Source organism: Adiantum capillus-veneris, chromosome 22, assembly GCF_014529385.1.
Source record: "Adiantum capillus-veneris isolate H3 chromosome 22, ASM1452938v2, whole genome shotgun sequence".
In the NCBI taxonomy this organism is placed as follows: domain Eukaryota; kingdom Viridiplantae; phylum Streptophyta; class Polypodiopsida; order Polypodiales; family Pteridaceae; genus Adiantum; species Adiantum capillus-veneris.
In genome coordinates this window covers 34,153,256-34,177,119 of record NC_140952.1, presented here as the reverse complement: position 1 = coordinate 34,177,119, position 23,864 = coordinate 34,153,256, and the positions used below count along the sequence as shown (strand labels likewise).

Sequence of the window (23,864 nt, the reverse complement as noted above, 5' to 3'; positions counted from 1 at the left end):
CAACACTACCTTTCTCAGAATCACAGGTCAAAATCTCTGACGTCCATACTACAACACCAGCAGTGCGTATGTCTACTTCTGTGGCCACCTCCACTTTCACACCACCTCTTGTGAGTAGTGTTGCAGTCACTAAAACACAACCTCTAGTTGTGTCGCCAGCACCACGTACTACTCTTAATGCCTGGGGCACCTTAGGATACTGCAGGGGCATCTAGCTCTGAGGCGCCTACATTTGACAAGCATGACATATATGATACTTTTGCGCCTCAGGCCGATAGAATTTTAGAGGCAGACAGAAGAGCCATTTCGACGATTATCAATGCAGCCCTCTCATTGCAAGGTACCAACGGTATGCATCGTGCTTGCTATGACGATATGACAAGGGAAGTGCAAACGCATCTTCAACGAGCGATGGATAGGGACAATTTCATTGCTACAGCTCAAGATCGCATAAGAATCTTAACTCAACAGGTAGTGGACCTCAAACATATTGTCCACACTCAACAAAAACAGTTAAACGAGGCAAATGATATGACCGCAGCAGTTTAGGACCTCTCTCCAGTGGTACATACACTATGTCCTTCTTGTGCAAAATACCAAGCTGTAGCCATTTCACAGGCAGTTCCAGCTATAGCTACAACTACAACCCCGGTTTCTCAGCAAGTTCCTGCTATGGCAACACAGGTACCGACACAGACGGACGTTTCCAAAGCACATTCAGGGGATTCTCAAACAACAGAGAAAGCAAATCCCACCAATATGGAGTCTAAACCAACAGGATTGGTCTTATCACAATTTCAGGGTCCCTCTATGGCCTCCCCCTCCCAGTCCCCATCCTTTCCTCAGGACTTCTACGGCTTCCGGGATTCCAACAACCTGTTCCACCCTCGCAGCCTGCGCAGTCTTTTCCTGGGTTTCCACCAGCTCCACCTATTCACCCTCAACCGTCTCACATGACTCAGCCTGTTGCTCATGGGGTGGCTACTCCATACCCGATGTACCCTCCTCATGGCCACTACCCCTCACCATACACTTGGCCTCCATCTCCTTACCCACCTTACTACAAGCCTCCTCCTCCTCCATTATCCGACCACCAACAGTAGATCGCTGATATTTCAGTTCTTCAGTTCCGCTCTCCGGGACGGGCAGCGGTCTTGTGGCGGGCAACCTGTAGCCTGCTACAGTGTCACTTTCACTTTCATACGACAGTAGTTTACAATTGGGCTTTGGTCAGTTGGTCTTTGGTCTGGTCGGTTCACACTTGGGCAGAGACATGTGGCAGGGTGGTCTAGTGGACATCGTGGCCAGATCACCACCGCCACCTAGTGGAGATAGACTTAGATGATGTTCTTTATGAGCTGTTGGTGGCTCTTGATGATGGTACATATGAGTAGTCGTTTTCGGCCAGTGGCATCATCTTGTACGGAGTTATCTAGAGTGGGTCTTTACACAGAGCACGTCTTCACCATCCCAGCACATCTGAGCCTCGACACCCCCATTCTACCTGTGAGTCCTGGGCTGTATTAGTCTTTGAAATAGTCGAGTCATATGTTCTGGTCTGCTGTTGTGTCTTTGTGAGCTCTGTTAGCGTCTATTGTTTCTTTTCTGTTCAGTCTGAGATTCAGTTGAGTGAGATTGTCACGCACATTGCACTGAGGACCACCCACTGTAGAGAGCACGACACATTATCCGCGCTACACCTGGGAATCCTTTGTCTATATCCAACTAGATACCACTTGATTTGGCTAAATTTCGGCAACATAACAGCCCCAAAACTTGCGCGAAACCAATTCCCCTTCTGGAACTCACTTCCACTGGCATAAACCCTCCGATTCCAACTCAAAAAGAGCAATTACAGCTCGCTGGAATTTCTGGTTTTTCACTTGTTTTGAGTCCCAACACTTCCCATAAGTGTTCTCTGACGATTGGGCACTGTTCCCAATGCATCTGGCATCCATACGTCTGCAAAACAGTAAATTTCAGACCGCTGTATTTTCTGGTTAGGACCTGTTTTTGACCTAATTTCAGTTGTCAACTGTCCCTGCGCTGTTCCCAATGCCTTGGACTACGTGCCCCTTGATTCTGGCATGATTCCGAGCACAAAACAGTCCCAAAATAGCCCAAAATCAGCAATAAAACAGTGCTGATTTTTGTGTGTTTACTTGAGAGGTTATCACCCTCTCGTTTCTCTGCTTTGGAGTAGCAGTTAGCTACTCCTGTTCCTGTTCAGGGAGGCTCTTGCCTCAACAATAGAGCATCAAACCACAAGACTGTACATGGTCAATCTGATGAGCCCACTAGAGGGGCATAACCATAAAGAATATGGGAGAGAGAGAGAGCAATGAGAGGTGTGCAGGTCATGACATCCTGCACCTCACTGTACATAGAGGGTAAGCCAGCACTCCATTGAAGCTTTCCCACCTGTGACAGCACTCAAAAACGAGCTCACAGCTGAAAATCACGTTTTTGCCTTCTCTTTAAGTAGTAAACTGGCCTCAGAGTGCCAAGTGTCACTCATTTGTGCATTTTCCCGCTTTAGACCCTCGGGTCTAAAAATATCTCACCTGCAGCCTCTGTTGACTTGGCCACAAAGTAACAAAATGATCCCCATGTCAAACCGCACGTAATGACGCGAAGACATTTTGCCATCCAAAAATAGCAGCCCCTAAAATTTAGGAGTTTCTGCCATTACATTCTTCTAGGTCATCTGACCCTCTTTGTACACTGCAGCCACACCCAGAACTGAAATGTAGCCTATGTAGCAAAGGATTCTGCTTTGGCTAGCCAATGACCCTACTTTGGCTAACCATAGTCCTTGTCCAACCTTAGTGCTCTTTAGCCCTCAGGCCTGGACTCTCTCTGAACAGTTCCACACTGGCTATGCAATGCAGGGCAATTAGATTTCCAGAGGGGTGTTTCCAAAAGGTAAAACAAACGAAATTTCCCAAATTAAGAGAAAATAAACAAAAATGGAATTGGCACTGGCTGGTGACAGATTCAGATGCATGTTGTCCACAACTAATCTCCTACATGAATTTTGGGGAGAGGCTCTTAAAGCTTCAAGCTTCCCAGGCGTCAGGAAATGCAGAGAAGGCTAAAGACTCAACCGAGTCTTTTAGAGGACAAGCCAAGAGAAAGAAAAGTTGAGGGAAAAGTTGCAAGACAGTTGATGAAGTTCAAAAACTATCCACCTATGGATGCAAAATGGATGGATGAAAGTGAATTGATAGAGTCATCAAATATATTGTAGCTTTACCTAAAAGCTTTTGGTTTACAACCCATGTATTCTCCAACTTAGATCACTTAAGTAGAGAAAAGGTCAAAGGGCTTGACACGTGCTCAAAAGAGGGGTGATGATAGAGCTAGCTTCATATGTACATAAGGATTCAGTGCAGTAGGAGTGTACATTGTTTGACAAAAGTATGAAGGTCTCTGAAACGGGCCCGTGGGGCGGTAGGCTTTGCCCTTTACCCGAAATTCTTTACTTTAGACACACACAGAGAGAACGTGCAAAGGAAAGCTGCGACGGGAATTAACACTTAAGCACACACATGGCTCGGAAGCTAGAATGCTCCGAGCAGACGTCGACAACCTGTAGGCCCCAAAATTGGTGCCCTTTTCAGTATTTCTTTATATATTAACAGAGGGAATAAAACATGTGATTTTCTACGAGCTATCCCGCATAATCCGAGCTCAAAATCACTTGTTCTGGCCCGATTTCGACAGCATAACTGTACTAGGACACTTCATAGACAATATCCCCACGCAATAGATGACTTTCCCGACGCATACGGACACTTAGCTAAACCTGGCGAGAATCTGCAGCACGCTGAATTCTCTGTTTCCTGCTCTGAAAATGCACCAAATCACCTCTACAACAGTCCCCTCGCGTCCTCGGACCTCCTGGGGATATTAGGGACCGTTTAGGGCCAAAACCCTAAACCTGTAAAAATACACAGCAGGCTGTAATTGCCTGTTTTGGGCTCCGTTTTGCGAGCCGGTTGCATACATAGCAAGTCCTCGAGCTCCCGCACATGTAGGGCTACTTGCCCTTTGAATCGGACGAGATTTCTAATGTGAAACCTCTCTGAATTCACATGTACCTGCGGGAGATTAGCAAATAGCTAATCCAGTACCTGTGCAAGAGGTTCTTGCCTCGGCAATCGCGCATGAACCCACACAACTGTACATCAGTCAAGTGAAGAGCCCTCTTGTGGGGCATCACATAACTGCACATAGGGGAGAGAGAGAGCAGTGTGTAGTGTGTAGGTCATCACTCCTAGCACCACATTGTACATAGAGAGGAAAGTAAGCACTCCATAGCTCTTAACCTATGACAGTTTTCACAAATGAGGCCTCTCAGCTACAAAAATCAGCGCCCATTTTTCTGCAAGAGGAAAGTGCAGCATTTTGGGCCACTTCGCGCGATTACAAGCATTTTCCCGTTTCGGGGTTGCCGTCTAAAAATCACCCGACTAGTAGCCCAGTTGACTTCGCGGCAGAGTTCTAAAATGTTCCCCTTGTCTATCCGAAGGTCATTGACGCGAACACATTTCATGGCCCAAAATAGCAGTTTCCTAATTTTTAGGAGATGCTTCCGTTGGGCTCCCACTGGTCTTCTGACCATCTATCCCCATTGGGATTGCATCCAAAAATGCAATGTGGCCCAATTGTTGCTCTGTCAATGGCACAAATCTCTAGGAGGTCACTGAGAGTAACGCTTTACAAAACCTCCGATTGTACTCCAGCAAGCCTTTGTATGTAGTCGAAGTAAGTGGGTGCCAATCTGTCATGACGTCGGCTTCAAAATCATTTGATAGCCAAGCAGATGCAAACATTTGCTTGAAGTAGACCCAAGTGGCGGGTGCCCGTCCTTGCATTAACAATGTCGTCCACCATGTAAGGGCATTGTCCTCTAAGAAAGTGGCAGCTTTCCTGACCTTAGAGGCCTCTGTAAAATTCCCTCTTGCATAAGCTGTATCAAACTGCTACTGGAGGAAAGTGAGAGCCTTTGCTTTATCCTCAAAGCCGCTGAAAGTGCTAAACTTTACAGCTCTACGACCTTCTTTGTAAGCTTTCGGCTTCTCCAGAGAAGAGAATATGACACCGGGAAGTTGTCAAACCCTCCTGCAAGGGCCCCACTCTCGATGGCGAGAGTGGTCTACTATTGATTGCACAATCTAGTACAAGTGTATGTGGAAGCTATATGATGCAAGTCTAATGGCTATGTCGAGGCCGACGGTGGTGATGACGAGGAAGAGGCTATCCGCTATTGTGACTTGATGTGCAACAACGTTGTCTTTCGTGCTTGGACTTTGTTGGATCTGCTGCTATTCTGTCTTCTGAATTGGTTGATGCAAAATGCTGATATGCTGCTCTTCTATCTGCTGAATTTTGCCTTGCTGAAAACGCTGGTTTGGTAGTGCAAAAACGCTGATGCAAGTTGGCAAAAACGCTGAAGTGGCTGGCTGTTTTGCTGTTACAAAAACGCTGGTCTAGGGTTGCTAAAAACGCTAAGTTGCTGGTGTTAAATCGCTGATCTTGCTGGGCTTTACAAACGCTGAAATTGCTGGTTGGAAAACGCCAATGCAAGGGGCTGAAAACGCTGAGGCTGCTGGGGAGAAAACACTGGTGTGTTTGGCTCCAAAAACGCCAGGTTGAAGGGGTCTTGTTCTTGCTGAGAAGTGACCTGTTGAGCAATGCTCTTGTTGCCTCTTCTGCCAGAAAGTACTAACTCTCGTTTGCTTATATATTATCTTAGCAAAATTGCCCTAAAGTCACTTAATAAATAAGTGAAAAATGTCAAAAATAGGGAAAATAGGCTTATTGCTCTGGAAAATTCCCTTGATGGATTCTGATGGGAATGCTGATGATCATGTTGTGTGCAACCGGAGGATATGCATCTAACTTAAGTGATTGGTCATGCACGGTCTACGAATAGACTCACAAAAGTGCCAGATCAGTGTCTATTCTAGACTGACTTGACTTACTGAACCCTGATCATGCTGTAGCTTGTCCACGGACACATAGGGTTGGATGTGTCACGTGACATCCCCTCCTTTTCAAAGTGAGGTACTAGTACCACATTGTATGGCGTCGAGGGAGATCACCAATAGCATCCGGAATTCTGGAAAGGACTCTTCGCCAGCCCACTCTGATATGTGGGTCGTGCGGTACTTGAACTTCATAAATCTGCAACGCTTGCTTCTTTGGGCCGTGCCGAAAGCGACAAAGTCATCTTCAATGCTTCCACTTCCACTTCGTCTAGAAGTGGCCGAAGAAAGAAAGGCTACTATGGAGCTTGAGCGTGAGCAAGCGCAAGTGGCCTTGGAGTTAGAGCGTGTGGCCCAGAGAGAACAATGCATGAACGACTTGGTACTACATATCCTCACCTCGAAACCCGAACCGGCCAAAGAGTATTTGGCTACGAAGCTTTTGTTCATGTACGCAATGACTTGAGAACAAAGCTTGATATAAAGTCCATAAAAGGAGTCTTCCTAGGTTATGGGGAAGAAGGTGAAATGGGCTATAAAGTGTGGTTACCACAGTTTAGAAAGGTAATACGCAGCCAAGATGTAGTGTTCAATGAGGCAAAATTGCTTAAGAATGCTACAAAATCTGATGCTGACAAGAAAACACTCAGATTTCGGCCTTCCGTGCCACCCATTGATGTTGAAAAAGAGCCTCATGATGCATTATAACAAGCTGAAATTGATAATCAACCGGTTACCCTTGAGCCAGAAGAGGTAGGACATGATTTTGATGCTCCTAATGAGGATGGACAGCCACCTGAATTGGATGAAAATGATTTTCAGCAGCATGATAGAGCTGAAAATGAGTTGCCTTATGATGTAGAACCGTTGCCTGAGAATGTAGATCATTGGGTACGTAGGTCAACTCGTTTGAGAAGGAAATCGCAAAGATTTAATCCCTCTTTGGATCATGCAATGTTGACAGATGAGGGTGAATCTCTTACTTATAAAGAGGCTAAGTCATGTGAGTCAAGCAGTAAGTGGGAGCTTGCAATGCAAGAGGAAATGAAATCCTTGTATGCAAATGATACTTTGGATCTTGTATCATTGCCTAAAGAGAGAAAGGCTCTTCCTAACAAATGGGTATACAAGATTAAGATTGTGGATGAAAAACCCAAGTACAAGGCAAGATTGGTTGCAAAAGGATATGCATAGAAAGAAGGAATTGATTTTCAAGAAATCTTTTCTCTTGTTGTAAAGCTTACAACTTTACATGTCCTTTTTGCTCTCGTTGAGGTGCTTGATTTGGAACTGAATCGAATGGATGTAAAGACAACATCTTTGCATGGTGACATTGAAGAGGACATACACATGAAACAACCTGAAGGTTTTGTAGTTCCTACATGCGAGGAACTTATATGAAAACTGAAAAGGGCTCTGTATGGTTTGAGACAATCATCACGGCAGTGGTATAAGAAGTTTGACACTTTTATGCTGTCTCAAGGCTTTAAACGCAGCTATGCAGATCATTGTTTGTATACGAAAAGGGATGAAGATGGTAGTCCCATCATTCTTGTTGTCTATGTTGATAACATGCTGCTTGCCGGGAAACATAAGGATAGTCTTGATGCTCTGAAATGTAAGCTAAATACAGTATTTGCTATGAAGGATTTGGGTGATGCAAAACATATTTTGGGCATGCGTATTAAAAGAGATAGCAAGCTGAAATTGTTGTTTTTATCTCAAGAAAGGTACATTGCAAAAGTACTTGACATGTTTAATATGGCTGATGCTAAGCCTCTTGGAGTACCTTTACCTCCATACACTAAGCTTAGCAAAGCAGATTGCCCAAAAGTGGGAGGTTGTCGGGTTAAAGACCTAAATAACCCCGTTTTGTACATTTTTATACTTTGTCTAGGTTCACATTGAACTTGGACACATTTTTTCAAAGTCACTTATAATAAAAGTGGGAAAACCCAAAACTCACTTATTGAGTTTTTCCCAAAAACGTGAGCTCTCTCTCTCTCTCTCTCTCTCTCTCTCTCTCTCTCTCTCTCTCTCTGCTTCGATCTCTAGCGTTAGCTCTCTGCTACTCTGTGCCTCCTGCTTCTTGCCCCAATCAGCTCTACGTGCAATTTCCGCTATAGAAGAGAGAGAGAGAGCTCGGTTGTTGAGAGTGCCGATAGTGGTTGAACGAGTGTGGGCGGAGCTTTGCAGTGATGGTTGCTCCTCTGGCTGTCCCATATCTAGTGAAAAGAAATTTGTAATCTGTCTATGGGACTGTCTCTCTCTAGCTCTCCCCAGTAAAGTGTTTCTATATCTGTGTAGCTCAAGTAGATATAGCCCAAGACATTTTTGATCCTCATAATTGAGAGAGAGAGAGAGAGAGAGAGAGAGAGAGAGAGAGAGAGAGAGAGAGATGAAATGAACTGAAATGTTAGATTAATGTCTTCAAAGGGCCAAAATGACCTATGAGACCAAAAAGTTACAATTGGTGAATCTGATACCATGCCTGAGTACGGAAATTACAAAGTTACAAAGAACTAACACTAAAACACTAAGGAGAAAGGAAATAGGGGGGGGGGGGGGGGGGGGTTGTGGGTTCAGATGAAATCTCTCATCGGTCGCTGTCGGATCTCATCGACCTTCTCCATGGTCAGTACTCTGGTTGGGCGTCTAGCATGTCGAGCTAGAGTGATCTGTATCTTCTGTTGCAGCCTTCGTCGGTAGTGGGATACCCCCCGAGGTCGTAGACGTCTGGATCTGCCAAGGTCAGTGGCTGGGTCAAGCAGTGTACCTCTAGTATGAGTAGGCTTTAAGATCTGCTGTAATGAATGCTTCGTTGGCTCTCCTCTGGCTGGTGTAAAGAAATTTGTGATTCGTCTCTGAGATTGTCTTTCCCCTGATGTCCTCAGCAAGCTCTCCCTAAGTCTGCGCAGCTCTAGCAGGAACAATCCGAGACACCTCTGATCCTTGTATCTCATGACTCTAGAAAAAGGTCCGAATCCTTCTCTGAACAGGCAGTGGAAGCGGCCGCGTATCTCATAATATGCCGGGCAGTGACATGTGTAGTGCAGCTCTGTCTCTAGCTCTAAGTTACATAGGTGACATATTTTGGCTCCTGCTGACACCCCTCGAAATCGGCCAGTCTCGATTTGGAGCTGATGTGAGGATGTGCGCATCTGTCCAATAGCGCATCTTATCCTATGAAATAAGTGTGTATCCATGTATGCAGGCCTAGTCACAAAGCCGTCCTCCGTGAGTTGGAGAAGATGCTCTTTGTAGAAGGCCATCTTCGTGCCCAACTCTTGTGTCGGCTGTATCCATGTGCTCCTGGTATTTAGGTGAATCAGATCTTGACGTATGAGTTTGGTGATCTCTGTCCGTGTGAGAGACAGGGAGGGTGCATCCAGGGAGTATTGAAGCGGAGGTAATCTATCCATGTTGAGACCATGCGACTGAAACCATGATGTCATCTGTCCATACCAACATGCTGTATCGCCTTGTAGAGCTAGTTGTCGAGATGACTCCAGGGGGCAAGCCGAGCGTATCTGTCCCTGTGGAGATCCCATAGACCATGCATAAAAGAAACTGATCTCGTCAGTGCCTCCACCACGAGGCGGGGGGGGGGGGGGGGGGGGGGGGGGGGGGGGGGGGCGCTAGCTCGGCTCGGATAATCTCATGTGGTACTGAGGCCTTAGTCCGAATAATCCAAGCGATGATGGAGATTAGAGGCCTCTCCATACATCTCCATCCATCCGTGTTGCCATATCTCCCATGGTTGTCTACTGAGGGTCCCCATACTTGAACTCCATAGAGCATAGCTGGAGTCACTAGAGTGTCAGAAAGCCAAAGCTTTGTTCGCGGTTCCTAAAACAGAACCTGCGAACACATCCTCTCTAGTCCTCCCAAAGCTGCACATGCTCTCGTTAGTCTAGTCTCTGATGCTCTCCTTAGTGAAACACCGGTCCACCGAAGACTACCCCAAGATAAGTATATGCATCTGTGTACCCCACAGTCTCCTGGCCATACATAGATGTGGGTGTCGACCTCCTGACCCACTGTGGTGTAGTGTTGAACACCATAACCTTGGTTTTCCGTAGATTGACAAACAATCCACTATCACGAGCAAATGTATGCAGAGCATCCAAATGATGCTGCATCCCCTCTGGAGAGTCAGAAATCAACACAATATCATCAACATATAGTAACAGCGGAATCCATGTCCCTGCTAGCTGAGCCCCCCTGTCCCCCTGACGCTCTACATAATCCAAAAACTCATCCACATACATCCCAAAAAGAGTCGGGGATAGGGGGACATCCCTCCTTTACTCCAATAGTGGAGTGGACCATGTCAGACATTCCCTGAGTGGTGCGTACCCGCCCTATCACTGTCCTGTATAGAGCCAGAATACCCCATATTAGCTCTGTAGGCACACCCTTGTCCTATAGTTTGTGTATAAGTCTGGCTCTCGGCACTGTGTCAAAAGCTTTGCAGAAATCCACAAAGCTACAATAGATCCTCTTGCCATGGTGTCTACCCTCCTCAATAATAGCACTAAGTGTCAGAATCTGGTCAAGAGTGGAGAAACCTCTCCTGAAACCTGCTTGCTCTGGTGCTCTTATGCCCTCTCGCTCTGCCCATCTACTCAGATATTGCTCAAGAACGGATGCATACAACCTATGTGTGTCCAACCATGATGGTGCGATAATTCGCGGGAATCATGGGATCTCCTGACTTGAAAATAGGCACAATCGTAGACATACTCCAAGTCTCCGGGAAGCCTTCATATATGGCTCGATTAAACATCATAGCCAGGAGCTCTGCAAGCATATCTCTGGCACGGATGAAGTGCTCTACTACCAGATCATCATGATCATGTGCTCTCCTTGTCTTCATCCTGTCAATGGCTTTCCTTACCCTCTCGGCAGTAAAGAAAGAACATGTCTCCGGGCATGTCTCTAGTGGGTCCGGCAGAGGTGGTTGCCCTGATGCTTTTTAGAGAGATGCGGCATATTCCCCGCATGTCTCAGTGGAGGTGATTGCTGGTGGTGGTGAATGCTCGTGGAATAGCCTCCATGATTCGCCTGAGTCCTGACTTATAAATAGCTGATATAGATCCCGCTCTAGTTGAGATAGATAGGCCCCTTTCTTTCGTCGCACTAGGCGGCGAAAGATAATCCGTGACTGTCTATGTGTGGTAATATCTGTGAGCACTTCCCTCTGTAATTTGATCCTTGTCTCTCTGCACTCCTCATCATACCAACTGTTTTGGGGCATGTTCCCAGATCGTCTCCGTGGGCTGGCAGCGGGGGTATGCCTTTGATGCTGCATCATGGAGCGTCTCTATCAGTATCCGAGTGAGTTCATCTAGTGGCCGTCCCAGCTCCTGGGTGCATAGCTGCATGTATATCTCATCCATATACACTGAATCCGTCTCCCTCATGGAGGTATACCGAGTGTGTGTGGGGATCTCTCCTAATGGAGCTGTGCTGAACTGAAAGGTCAGGGTGCAAGACACGATAGCATGATCAACTACTACTCCAGTTGGCCTAGTGCCCACCATGAAATCCTGAAAGAATGGAATGAGACCTGGTTGGGCCATAACATAATCCACTGCGTTGGCACCATGTCGGTGTGGAAAGCAAGTAAAACCTCCAGCTATCGAAAATCTTTGTAGGCCATTTACAATGGCCATATCTATCAAGTATCTGCCATATTTAGTGTATTCGTCATCTTGTGATAGTCTGGATAGACCATCTTTGCGACGTCCAGCTCCCTAAGCATCTCTTTTGAAGTATCATAAAATATTGTCTGGTGGTGGGTAGTCCTAGCATTGAAATCCCCTAGTATGATAATGTCACCATCCTTGGAAAACTTCCATATGTCATTATCCAAAATAGCAAAGGGGGATTGTCCTCTAGGTGATCCATATACTGCCGTACTAGGAGGAAAGTAACAAATAGCAATGTAGAGGTATCTGCCCGTCTTTGCCCTGAGCCTCACCCACATGTACCTAGCCTGTTCATCCTTGCGTGCTATATATATCAGTGGCTGCAATTCCTCCCTGAATAGAACTGCCACTCCCCCTGAGCCCCGTCCTTGATGCTCCAATCTGGTCTCTTGTCTGCAGGCTGTCTCCCATCTATATCCGCTCACCTGTGGCATGGATTGTCCAGGTGCTTGGTGCGTCTCAGAGTAGAAAATGATGTCTCTCCCCGTGAAGCTATCCTCAAAGGCCCCTACATCAAGACGGAATGACCCATTACAATTCCAGGTTGCCATCTTTAGTGTGGTCCCATAGGTCTTGCACCGTCATGCGGGGCGTCGCTCCAATATCACCACCTTTCCAGCCCTGTAAAAAGAAATCTTCCCCTTTTCTCTTGCTGCTCTTATTTCCGGCATTACTTCTTGCATATGAGCAATCTGCGAGAGGGTGAGGTCATCTCCAAGAAAGATGCCAGTCTTCTTTAGAGTCGGTCTCTTCTTCAAGAAGTCTTTCTTCGCTTCCATGGAGGGGAAGTGGAGAACGAGTGCCCTTTCCTTCGAGGTTTCTCCGTTGCTCCCACTTTTCTTAGTGCCCACTCTTCAAGCCCTCGTATGCGTCTGCTCGCCGACTCCCACCAGAGTCATGAGTTCTTTCACCTCTTTATCCACATTATCTTGGTCTTTGAGGCCACATATCCTTACGTGTAAGATCCGTGCACGTCTCCTTTGCTCCTCTTCTAGTGTCAAGTTGATGATGGTTCGCGTAAGAGTGGGGGTTATTTCCTTGCTTTTTCCTTTCTTGACAATCTCGATTCATTTTTCGGCCTTTTTTGCTTTTTGTTGGGTCTTTGTGATAACATCTACCCACGAGGTCATCATTTCTTTTTGTTGCTCCTCACCTTCCTTGATGGCCCGTACTTGTTCCTTAATCGTGTTAAGTTCTTCAATGGCAGAGGGTTGAAGCTCTCCTTCGAGGACATTCTGCGATTGCACCTCTGCAAGCTCTTTCTTGAGTAGTGCGATTTCCTCATCTTGGGCCTTCACGCGATCCTTGAGTGAATGTATCGTGCTTTCTTGTGCTGCTACGCGTGTGTCGAGTTCGTTAATAGTACCTAGGAGGTGGCGGTTTATCTTATTGATGGACTCGCTCAATTGTTCTTTGCATTTTTGGATGGCATCCTCCATCGGGTCATTCTTGCCGTTCTGCTTTCTCATGATTGACGGGCCACAGCAGGAGAGGGAGAGGGATACATAAGTTTTTTTTTTCCTCTCTACGCGATTTTCCTCCTCTTTCTCTCTCTATGCCTGTTTTTTTTTCCTCTCTCTCTCTCTCTCTCTACACGATTTTCCCCCTCTTTCTTTCTCTACGCTGGTTTGGTTTTTTTTTTTTCCCTCTTTCTCTCTCTACGCAATTTTTCCCCTCTTTCTCTCTCTACGCCACTTTTTCCTCTTTCTCTCTCGAGTCTCTACGCCACTTTTTCTCCCTCTTTCTGTATCTACGTTACTTTCCCCTCCCCTCTTTCTCTCTCTATGCGTTAGGTTAGGCTGGGTTTGGGGGGTTGCAGGTAGAGCATGAGAGAGAATAGAGGGCGGGGACGGGGGCAGGGGCAGGGGCAGCGGGAGAGAGAGCGGGGGCACAGGGGCAGCGGGAGAGAGCAAAGCGCGCGAGCACGGGCGGGTGCAGAGCAGGGGGAAGCGAGCGGGAGTAGGGGGCATCACGCGAGCAAGGGGCAGGGCGCAGGGGCAGCGGGAGAGAACAGAGGGCGGGGGCAGGGGCAGCGGGAGAGCAGAGGGCAGCGAGCAGGAGCAGGGGGTGTAGGGGGACAACGCTCGAGCATGGGGCAGGGGGTAGAGAGAGAGAGAGAGAGAGAGAGAGAGAGAGAGAGAGAGAGAGAGAGAGAGAGAGAGAGAGAGAGAGAGAGAGAGAAGAAGAAGAAGAAGAAGAGAGTTTTAACGTCGTAGGAAACTATCCCAAGAGACCTTAAATATCTAGCCGACGAGGAGAGTTGAACTGAGAGAGAGAGAGAGAGAGAGAGAGAGAGAGAGAGAGAGAGAGAGAGAGAGAGAGAGAGAAGAAGAAGAAGAAGAAGAAGAAGAAGAAGAAGAGAGTTTTAACGTCGTAGGAAACTCTCCCAAGAGACCTTAAATATCTAGCCGACGAGGAGAGTTGAACTGAGAGAGAGAGAGAGAGAGAGAGAGAGAGAGAGAGAGAGAGAGAGAGAGAGATGAAATGAAATGTTATATTAACATCTTCAAAAGGCCAAAATGACCTATGAGACCAATCTGTTACAAAATGGTGAATCTAATACCATGTCTGGGTACAAAAGAACTAGATTCTACTACTAGAATCCATCCTCATCTGCACTTTGGATATTGAGAGAGTATGGCTCGAATCCTCTGCTGTAGTCTCCGTCGATGCTGTGTAGCCCCTCTCCTCAATTGTGGCCGTCTGGATCTCCGTAGCTCTAGTGCTCGGTCGATGAGAGTGCCGGTAGTGGCCGAATGAGTGTGGGCCGAGCTCTGCAATGATGACTGCTCCTCTGGCTGTTCCATATCTAGTAAAAAGAAATCTGTAATCTGTCTTTGGGACTGTCTCTCTCTATCTCTCCCGAGTAAAGTGTCTCTATATCTCTGTAACTCAAGTAGATATAGCCCAAGACATCTCTGATCCTCATAACTCATGACCCTAGAGAAAGGACCGAAACACCCTCTGAGAGAGAGAGAGAGAGAGAGAGAGAGAGAGAGAGAGAGAGAGAGAGAGAGAGCCTGGCATCTCAAAGAATGAAAAGCTGAACTGAAAGTAATGACTATAGCTAAAGCTATTCATAAACTGGTGATTTGTGGGGTACAATGAGTGGTGACCATGATGGTGGATGGAGGGAGGATGGAGCTTTACTGCTAGGGGTTCGAAATGCAAGACTATGTGCAAAGGCTATACAAGTATAATTTGCACTCTAGCTAGCTTCATCCTGTGCTATACTAGGGGTGTAGAATGATATACATCAAATATGGGGGTGTCAACAGCTCTGCAGTCTCCAGTTGGAACTGGCCTTTGATCTCTGCCATCTCTTGCTTGTAGAGGCAAGATGTCCGAACTCTAGGTGCTTTTTGTCTCTTTACACATGTGGGAAAAAGAGAAACGTGGATGGAGTGCAAATGCTAAGGTTCTCAATCTCAATGCATGTCTATAAGATGATGAGCATTTATGTGATGCATTGAGCATGAAAGTATAGTGGAAGTGCTGTGCTTCGTGTTTGTTTAACTGCCGTCTCTTACTACAGCGGGATTTTGGGTGTTTGAGCATTTACTAAATACTTGATTTATTGGTTTCAGAAATTTAGCGAGCTAGAGTACTTTCTTCTGGGTCTCGTTTCAGCAGTACCATCTGTCATCGTGCCTATTTTCATTGTTGGAAAGGTAAGCTCTTGGTAAGAATTTTAAACAGTTTTTCTTCATGAACAAGTTATGTATGCAAGATGTTTTTGACTTGTTGATTCTTTTAAACTCTTAATTGGATAAAGCTGAACCTAAAGCTGCATTGAGCTGTATCAATTCAGCAGCATATTAAAGCTTGTAGCTTATCTTTGTTTCCGGAAATCTACTTATTACTATTTTGACATTTTGATGAAAACTGAAAGAGTCAACTTGAAATACATGTATTGCGTCCTATTTGTGATGTAAGCTAGAAGTATTTAACGTTGTACCGAAGCCAATGGTATTACAAAGTTTCAATAGTAAGTCCCATTGCCACCTTCAAACTTACTGATTAGCTAAAGCATTGCAAGAAGGATCAAGGGCGTTGTGAAATTTATCTTGATGTTTGTCTGACTCTCATGCTATCATTGGTACTTCTGTTCTGTATACTTTGTCTGTTTTGAATCTGGGATCTTGTGTAACGAAATGCTCTTATGCTTGGTGAGGGGTTCTATAAGTCTGAGGCTGGGCAGCCATGACATATGAGTCTGACAAAAAGATTTTGGCAGTCTTTTTGGGTCACATGTCATGTTTAATGTGTTTGGTTCTTGTAAACAGATTTTTTTAACATGGTGCGTACTGATCTGTGGAATTTACTGATGTTATCAGGGAGATGTGGGGAAGCCTATATGGAAACGCTACTGGTTCAAGGCATGCAGTCCTCAATTCTTGCTCGGTTATAGCTCTTCCTTCACTAATCTGTCACATTGCTCATTTTCAGGCTTCTTTGTGGATGGCCATCTTCAGCTATGTTGGGAACTTTTTTTGGACACACTACTTTTTCACAGTTCTTGGTGCCTCCTATACATTTCCCTCTTGGAGGTTCAATAATGTACAATATCTAGCTTACTTGACGATTTTGGATATAGCAAATCATAAATTTTTGATAACCACTCATATTGAACATGTCTTATTTATTGTTTGCACATTTCAAGTTCTCACACGAATAGTTTCAAGTGACGATCATGATGTGGTCTATGCAGGTACCATGGACCACCTTTTTCCTAGCACACTGTTGTTTTTTGTTTTATCATGTTGTCTCCAACATTACCCTGAGGCGTCTTAGGCATGCATTGGGAAACGATTCAATGAAGTCGGTGCAGTGGATGATTGAAGCATTGTGGATACTTGCTTTATCTTATGCAACTGCATTTGCTGAAGCTTGGGCAATCTCAGAGGTAATAATCTTAATCTCCATGTATGTATCAGCATGAAGCTCCTCTCACCTTTTTGGTTTTGATAATTAAGTTTTCGCAGTTCCTCTAATTGTTGCTTGGATCTGGGTTGAGTAAGGAGATAGTGCTTATTTTAACTTAGGAGCTGCAATGAGCAATAGTAAAAGGTCTACTGCCAGTTTGGGTCTCTAATAACTATATAAAAACAAATGCTTCTCTCTTTAGCAGTGCAGATAGACTTTTACAGTGCAATCCCAAAAATGGATAAAATCTGTTCATGATGATCATTGTGGATGTGTGTGTTCTCTTTGGATCCAATGGAGACGGGTGAAGGTTCAAAGAAGAACCCAATCCTTGAGGATGATGTCCTGGAATTGACAATGATTGGGGAGATTGGGCGAATTTGTAAAGCAGAGTTGCAGATAAGCCATCTTAGATCCCTACCCTTCCGACTTTTCGGATGGACCAGCAATTGATGCTATATGGTGAGTGACCATGATGGCAGTCTTTAACTCGTATGAGCTTGGAGGCTTTGTTACCAAGGAGTTTGAAAGGCCAGGGGAGTTGGTTGGAGGGGCATTGTGGGAGCATGTCAATGCTAAAATCCATTCATTCATAATCCTCAATCGTATACCGTTTGTAATCAACCAAAGATGATTTGGAGACAACTGGCTTCTTTGTATGATCAAGTTTCTCCAATGAAAATGGATAGCTTTGGAGGTGCAATTTAGGACCTTGGATGCAATAAAGTATCCATGGGGGTTCACCTCAACAAGATATAGGAGGTTCAACCAAAGATACTTCACATGGAGAAGCATATCAGTTTGTAGAATATGGGTGTCCAACTCTTTTCTTAGTTGCCTTCGCGTTGTATGAATTCCTACTCATCGTTGATTGCCAGGGGATGTCTCAACACTATCTATCACTTGGGACGAGGTTGTACCCATGATATTGAATGAGGAGTCTGTACAATGTGGCAAAGAAGTCAGGCTTTGAAGCCCTGGCAGGTTCCTCAGAAAAAGGAAGCAGATTGCCAAAGCAGAGAAAGCCAACAACACCAATATGAACACGGATGTTGAGAGAGATGCTTTAAAAGCGGAATGGCCTTTTTTTTTTTGCTCATTTGTAAGAATTATCAGCAAAAATAGCTCGCTGCTGCTCTCGCTCGCCCCTCGCCTGCACTTGTCGCCCCCCCTTTCTCCTTCAAGCCTGCCTTGCTGTGCGTTGCCCCCGCCTGCCCTTGCCTGCAGCTGCGGGCTGCTGTGCCCCACTGCCTAGCCAGCGCGTTTTGCTCAGCCCGCTCCCCCTCGCCCCTGCTGCTCACCATTGCCGCCTCCCCCCTTCATTCGCTGCCCTCAGCCCCCGCACACTCTACTCCCTGTCACGGGGACGTGGCAACTGTTAACTATGTCACGAGGACGTGGCAACTGCTAACTTTAGTTGTTGGTTTCTTTCCAATGGGTTTTGTCTTATTTTTGAGACCCTCTTCTTGAAGTAGCAAACGGTCGGACATTGTATGGCCAATGTGAACGGTAGTTTCACCCGCAGATGGGTAGTGGTTGGCACTGGAATTCGTATGGTAAGAGGATGTCTAGGCTCAGAGCACGATCATATAGTTCCCCCCGTCGCACTTAGCAAGTTGGTGGATACTAGGAAGTGAACTCAATAAAGGCATAAAGTCAAGGTGGGACTACCAATAGAAAGTATCCGACAGTTGGGCCACATTGCACTTTTGGATGCGGTCCCAATGAGGATAGATGGCCAGATGACCACAGGGAGCCCAACGGAATCATTTCCTAAAATTTAGGGAACTGCTATTTTGGGCCGTGAAATCTGTTCACGTCATTACCTCCGGATTGACTAGGGGAACATTTTACAACTCTGCCGCGAAGTCAACTGGGCAACTGGTCAGGAGATTTTTAAGTGGCGAACCCGAAACGGGAAAATGCTTGTAAATGCGTCGAGTGTCACATTTTTGTGCACTTTCCAATGCAAGGAAGAGTTGGCGCTGATTTTATAGCTGGGAGGCTCATTTGCAACTCTCTCTCATCACAGGTTAAGAGCTATGGAGTGCTTCCTTTCCCTCTTATGTAGAGTGCGGTGCTAGGAGTGACGCCCTGCACGCTATGCACTGCTCTCTCTCTCCCCTACGAGCAGTATGTTATGCCCCACTAGTGGGCTTTTCATTTGACCAATGTACTGTTATGTGGGTTCATGCGCGTTTGCCGAGGCAAGAGCCTCTTGCACAGGTACTGGATTAGCTATCGGCTAATCCCCCGTAGGTACAGGTGAATTCGGAGAGGTTTCACGTGAGAAATCTCGTCCGATTCAAAGGGCAACTAGCCCTATAGGTGGGGAGCTCGAGGTCTTGCTACAGATGCGACCGGCACGCAAACGGAGCCCAAAACAGGGAATTACAGCCTGCTGTGTATTTTTGCAGGTTTAGGGTTTCGGCCCTAAACGGACCCTAATACTCCTAGGAGGTTCGGGGACGCGAGGGGACCGCTGTACAGGTGATCTGACGCATTCTCGGGGCAGAAAACAGAGAATTCAGCGTGCTGCAGATTCTCGCCAGGTTTTGCAAAGTGTCCGTATGTGTCGGGAAAATCATCTATTGCGTGGGGATATTGACTGTGAAGCGTCCTAGTAGAGTTATGTTACCGAAATCGGGCCAGAACAGGTGTTTCTTAGCCTAGATTGTGCGGGGCAGCTTGTAGGAGATCACAGGTTTTATTCCCACTGTTAAAGAATAAAGAAATACCGAAACGGGCGCCAATTTTGGGGCCTACAGGTTGTCGGCGTTTGCTCGGAGCATTCTAGCTTCCGAGCCGTGTGTGTACTTAGGTGTTAATCCCCGTTACAGGTTACCTTTGCAAAGTGCTCTGTGTGTGTGTCTGAAGTAAAGAATTTCGGGTGAAAGCCAACGCCTACCGCCCTACGGGCCTGTTTCACTCCCCCCCCTCACTACCTGCCTCCAGAGGGACTCTCCAGAAGGCCCCTCGCTCGACCCTGCAAAGCCCACCATCCAACTTGCTCTCTCATCGACAGAGCAAGCGAGCCTAGCCGCAGAGGTGGAGCGCCTCCAAGCGACCTCCGTCATCTGCAAGATCATTGGCGCCCGACCTAGCAGAGGAGAGTTGCGTGATCTCCTTCAGGCCCACCTTCTTGCCGAGGTGGGCAAGATTCTCGATGTTCAGTTTCACAGGCATGGCTACTACCAGATAGAGTTTGAGACTCGCGAGATGGCGTCCAAGGTCATTGCGATGAGCCCCCTGGCCATTTGAGAAGTTCGAGCACACTTTCGACAGTAGTGCCACGGTTTCGACCCAACTACCAACGTTCTTGTCGAGCAGGGAGACCTACCCATCTCAGTCGGCTTCCCCGGCCTGTGGAGGGAGTACCTTCCACTCCTTTCTAGGATAGGCTAAGCGATTTGGACTGTCCTGGGGACACCTCGCACGACAGCCTCTGTAGCTGCCAAGGCGTCCAGCATTCCCATACGTGTTCTGGTTCGGGACACCCACTCTCTCCCGAAGGTCATCCTACTACCTCGAGTGAGTGGAGGTTGGTTCCATCAGAGCGTGGAGTATTCGGGCCTCCCGAATCAGTGCTTTACTTGTTGTCAGATGGGCCATCTTGCGAAGGCCTGTCCATGGAGGAGATCTTGACCTACACCGCAGGCTCAGTCCCAGCCTTCAAGGGCTGGCCAGCAGCAGCAGACAGAGTCATAGGGTACGCAGGCAAATCCACCCTCCGAGCTTGGGACTCGAGTGGAGGAGGGCTGGCAGCAGGTTCGTGGTCGACGTCGACAAGGGGCACCACGCTAGCTTGGCACTCAGAGTGGTCCCCAGGCAGCAGTCAGTTCCCATAGGGAACCGTTTTGACCCTCTTCAGCAGGACGAGGTCCCCGCTCCATCCTCCACCTCAGTCTCACCTCGACAGCCCCTCCCCCCCCGCATCCTTCCTCTTCCGCTCCCCGCCCCCCCACTCCTCCTTCTTCCACGAGCCCCCCTGCTTCCACATCTCCTCCCCCTCCTTCCCCACAGCCATCCGAGTGGGCAGGACCATCCTTGGCTGCTAGGAGATCTCTTGACAGTGCTTTTGCCACGAGTCGCTTGGTGAGAGAGGGACAACCTTTCTTGCGAACCCCTCTTCTGGTGCAGATGTCCCCCTTTGCAGCAGTTCCTCGTGGATTGAGGAGCTTTGACATTCGTCGTCGTTGGAATTTCTTTGCCTACGACTTTACACGGTTTCTTGGCGACTCCTCACCAGACTTTGAGGCAGCTTGCATCAGAGTTCATGTACTGTTCCTTACAACTAGAGGGATAGAGGCCCTGGACTCAACGGTTGGCTTCTCTTTTCTCCTATGCGCAGGGATCAGCCCGAGTGAACTTTAAACTCAGTGTTGGAGTGGTTTCAGGCACAAGCTTGGTCTGTTGAAATTGTGCAACCTCTACCTTCTTAACTTAGACTTGCTTAGGTGTTGTTTGTGGTGCTCAGCGGCGCTGTTTGTTGTGTCTTGTGACATGCATATGTAAGCATTTGTGTTGCATTGTGATGTGCCAATTACTGAATATTTCTAATTGGATGACATTGCCTGGGTATGTAATTTTAGTCCATCAAGACACCCGTGGAAGATCAGTACGGTCTGGGTGTGATGGCTAATTTTACTACGCCGGAATATCAAGAGTTCCGATCTGGACGAAAGGAGAAGCTAACTCCTTGATCAAAAGAGCCGAAAGGAGAAGCTAACTCCTTGATCAAAAGAGTAGAAAGGAGAAGCTAACTCCGTGATCAAAACAGCCGAAAGGAGCTAACTCCTTGATCAAAAGAGTAGAAAGGAGAAGCTAACTCCTGAATAAAAAGAGCAAACTAATTGTCCCTCGGAATGTCCCTCGAAATGACCCTCGGAAATTTTTGAGCTAACTTAAGTTGTTTTGCAGATATGCTGTAATCGCGGACGATTACTCTCTTTCAAGAAGGGGAGATGTAACAAACTGCTGACATGTCGAAACCCTAATTCTGTTGAAACCCTAACCCTAAAATCAAAAACCTTAATTCTGTTGAAACCCTAACCCTAAAATCAGAAACCCTAATTCGGCCCGAAACCCTAACCTTGATTCGCTGACGTGGCGGGCTAACACGTGTCCTGCTGTACGGACACTAGCACGGTTTACAAAAAAGCTGGCAGCTTTTGGCATGCTTTTTGGACTAGGAGCTTTTGAGCTTTGAAGGCTTTTCACTGTAATTGCTTTTTAGGCCAAGGGCCTTTAAATATGAGGTCAGGGTTCATTCTCTGGCATGCTTCCTAGAGAAGGTGCAGAGTCTGGAATACCGGCTTGTACTTTGATGATGCAATATAAAGAAATACCGAAAGGGGCGCCAAGGTTTGGGGCCAATACTCTTTGGGGTGGAATTTCGCCACTCCGTGTCGCGTGTCGTCTCTCTCTTTCAGTTGAGTTGTTATTGAAGTGCTAAAAGTCTGTTCAGTTTGTTCTTTTCTATTGGCACGTGGTGCCCGTCTTGTGACAGCATGGTTGTGATAAAAGCTCTGAGAGTGAAAAGTGCTCTGCATGCATACCTTGCATAGGAGGGGCTGGCAATAAGGGTGGCATGTGGTGTGGATGGCCACAGGGAGAAACCATGTTGGATGCAGGCGCTGGCCCTTGTTGAAGAGTAGGACCAAGACTTTGCTGTATTTGTCGCAATCCCTTGAGGTACTAGCAGTCCTTGTCCTCATGCCCATACTTTTCGCAGAAATGGCAATAAGCCCGAAGGGGCAGTCCTGTGGAGAGAGTCCTGGAGAGCGACATGAGCTGCACCATACCATAGCCTTAGTCTCCTGCTGAGACCGAAGATTTTCTAGCTCTTTCTTGATTTGATTCAAAGCCTCGAGATGTGGGGGTTTCTCCTGTCTAAGAGAGATTGATTTCTCCTCTTGCAGAGCGCGTTGTAGTTTTAGGGCTTCAAGTTCCTTGTGTAAAGAAGTCAATGGATTAGAAGGACTTTCCGAAAACACAGAGGGGGTCTCTATGTGAGGGGAGTTGGCGAACAGCTTCCTAGCGCCCTCTATCCTAGTAGCAGCCGTGACAAACTCCTCCAGACTGGCGTCGGGTCGGAGACTCTCTCGGAGTTTTTGCTGAGAAGTTTTGGGAAGAGCCTTCTCTACCCACTTCTTAACCATAAATTCACCGGGTTGCTGGGGAACCTTGGCAACCAGAGACTTGGTTTTAGTCATGAGTTCTGCAAAAGTCTCCTCTGGCTGGAGCACCATGTTGGCCAACTCATCCAAAACCTTTTCCTGGTAGTCACCCGGCCTGAATGTTGCACAGAACTGTTGTCTTAAATCTGCCCAATTGCAAAATGGTTCTTTGCAAACTGACTGTACCATTTGTCTGCTAAGCCATCCAAGGTAGATGGAAAGAGTACTAAATAAGCATTGTCTCTATTAAGACCATGACCTCTACAGAGAGATACAAACCTCCTTGCATGGTCGTCTGCATCTTCTGAGGAGAGTCCCTTGAAGGTAGGAAACTTGATGTTTACCTTGGCCAAAACACTAGTCAATGCCTCCATGGCCTCTTGCTCAGGAGTCCGTTGCTCAATAGCCTGCTGTAACAAAATAGGAGAGAGCTTTACTGGGGAAGGTAACCTAGAAGATGTGGAACCGGATAGAGGAATGGGTGATGCCGTATGTGGAGGTATGGGTGATGAGGTTGATGGACTTCTACTAGGTACCAAGGGTTGTCTTTTGTTGTAGTACTTCAGAGGACTCATTAGTGCGCTTTGACGCTCTAATGACCCCCTTGTATGTGTCATGCAACGACCACAAATTCAACCAAGCTTTGGGCAAGAAGACCTTTAAGTGGCTAAATACAGGTCTAGACTCTACTAGACCAGGGCAAGTGACTAGACCACCAGGCTGGACCATGGACGAGGAGGGACTAGACCAGGGAAGAGGAAGGACTAGACCAGGGACGAGGAAGGCCTAGACCAGGATGAGAGCTGGTTAGACCAGGGCGAGAGAGGACCGGACCAGTAGGCTGCACAGTGCAAGGCAAAGTAGGCGAAGCTAGGTAAAAACCAGCTAGCTTCTCGATTTGTACCTCAACAGAGAGTGAGACTTCAGTTGAGGTCCCACCGTGATCGCCAAAAATGAGAGCACATGTAGCGCGGATAGTGTGTCGTGCTCTCTACAGTGGGTGCTCCTCAGTGCAATGTGCGTGACAATCTCACTCAAAACAGACTGAAAAC

At 46.9% G+C, this 23,864-nt stretch overlaps 1 protein-coding gene across 1 annotated transcript in view; it reads left to right on the top strand.

Annotated features, from left to right (window-relative positions):
* Nucleotides 1–23,864, top strand: part of CPI1 (cyclopropyl isomerase) — a 77,247-nt gene that overhangs the window by 39,024 nt on the left and 14,359 nt on the right. Inside the window, exons 3-6 of the mRNA XM_086495647.1 lie at nt 15,295–15,378; nt 16,045–16,086; nt 16,157–16,267; nt 16,419–16,613. Of these exons, the coding sequence (XP_086351773.1) occupies nt 15,295–15,378; nt 16,045–16,086; nt 16,157–16,267; nt 16,419–16,613 (432 nt within the window). The remainder of the gene's footprint in view (nt 1–15,294; nt 15,379–16,044; nt 16,087–16,156; nt 16,268–16,418; nt 16,614–23,864) is intronic.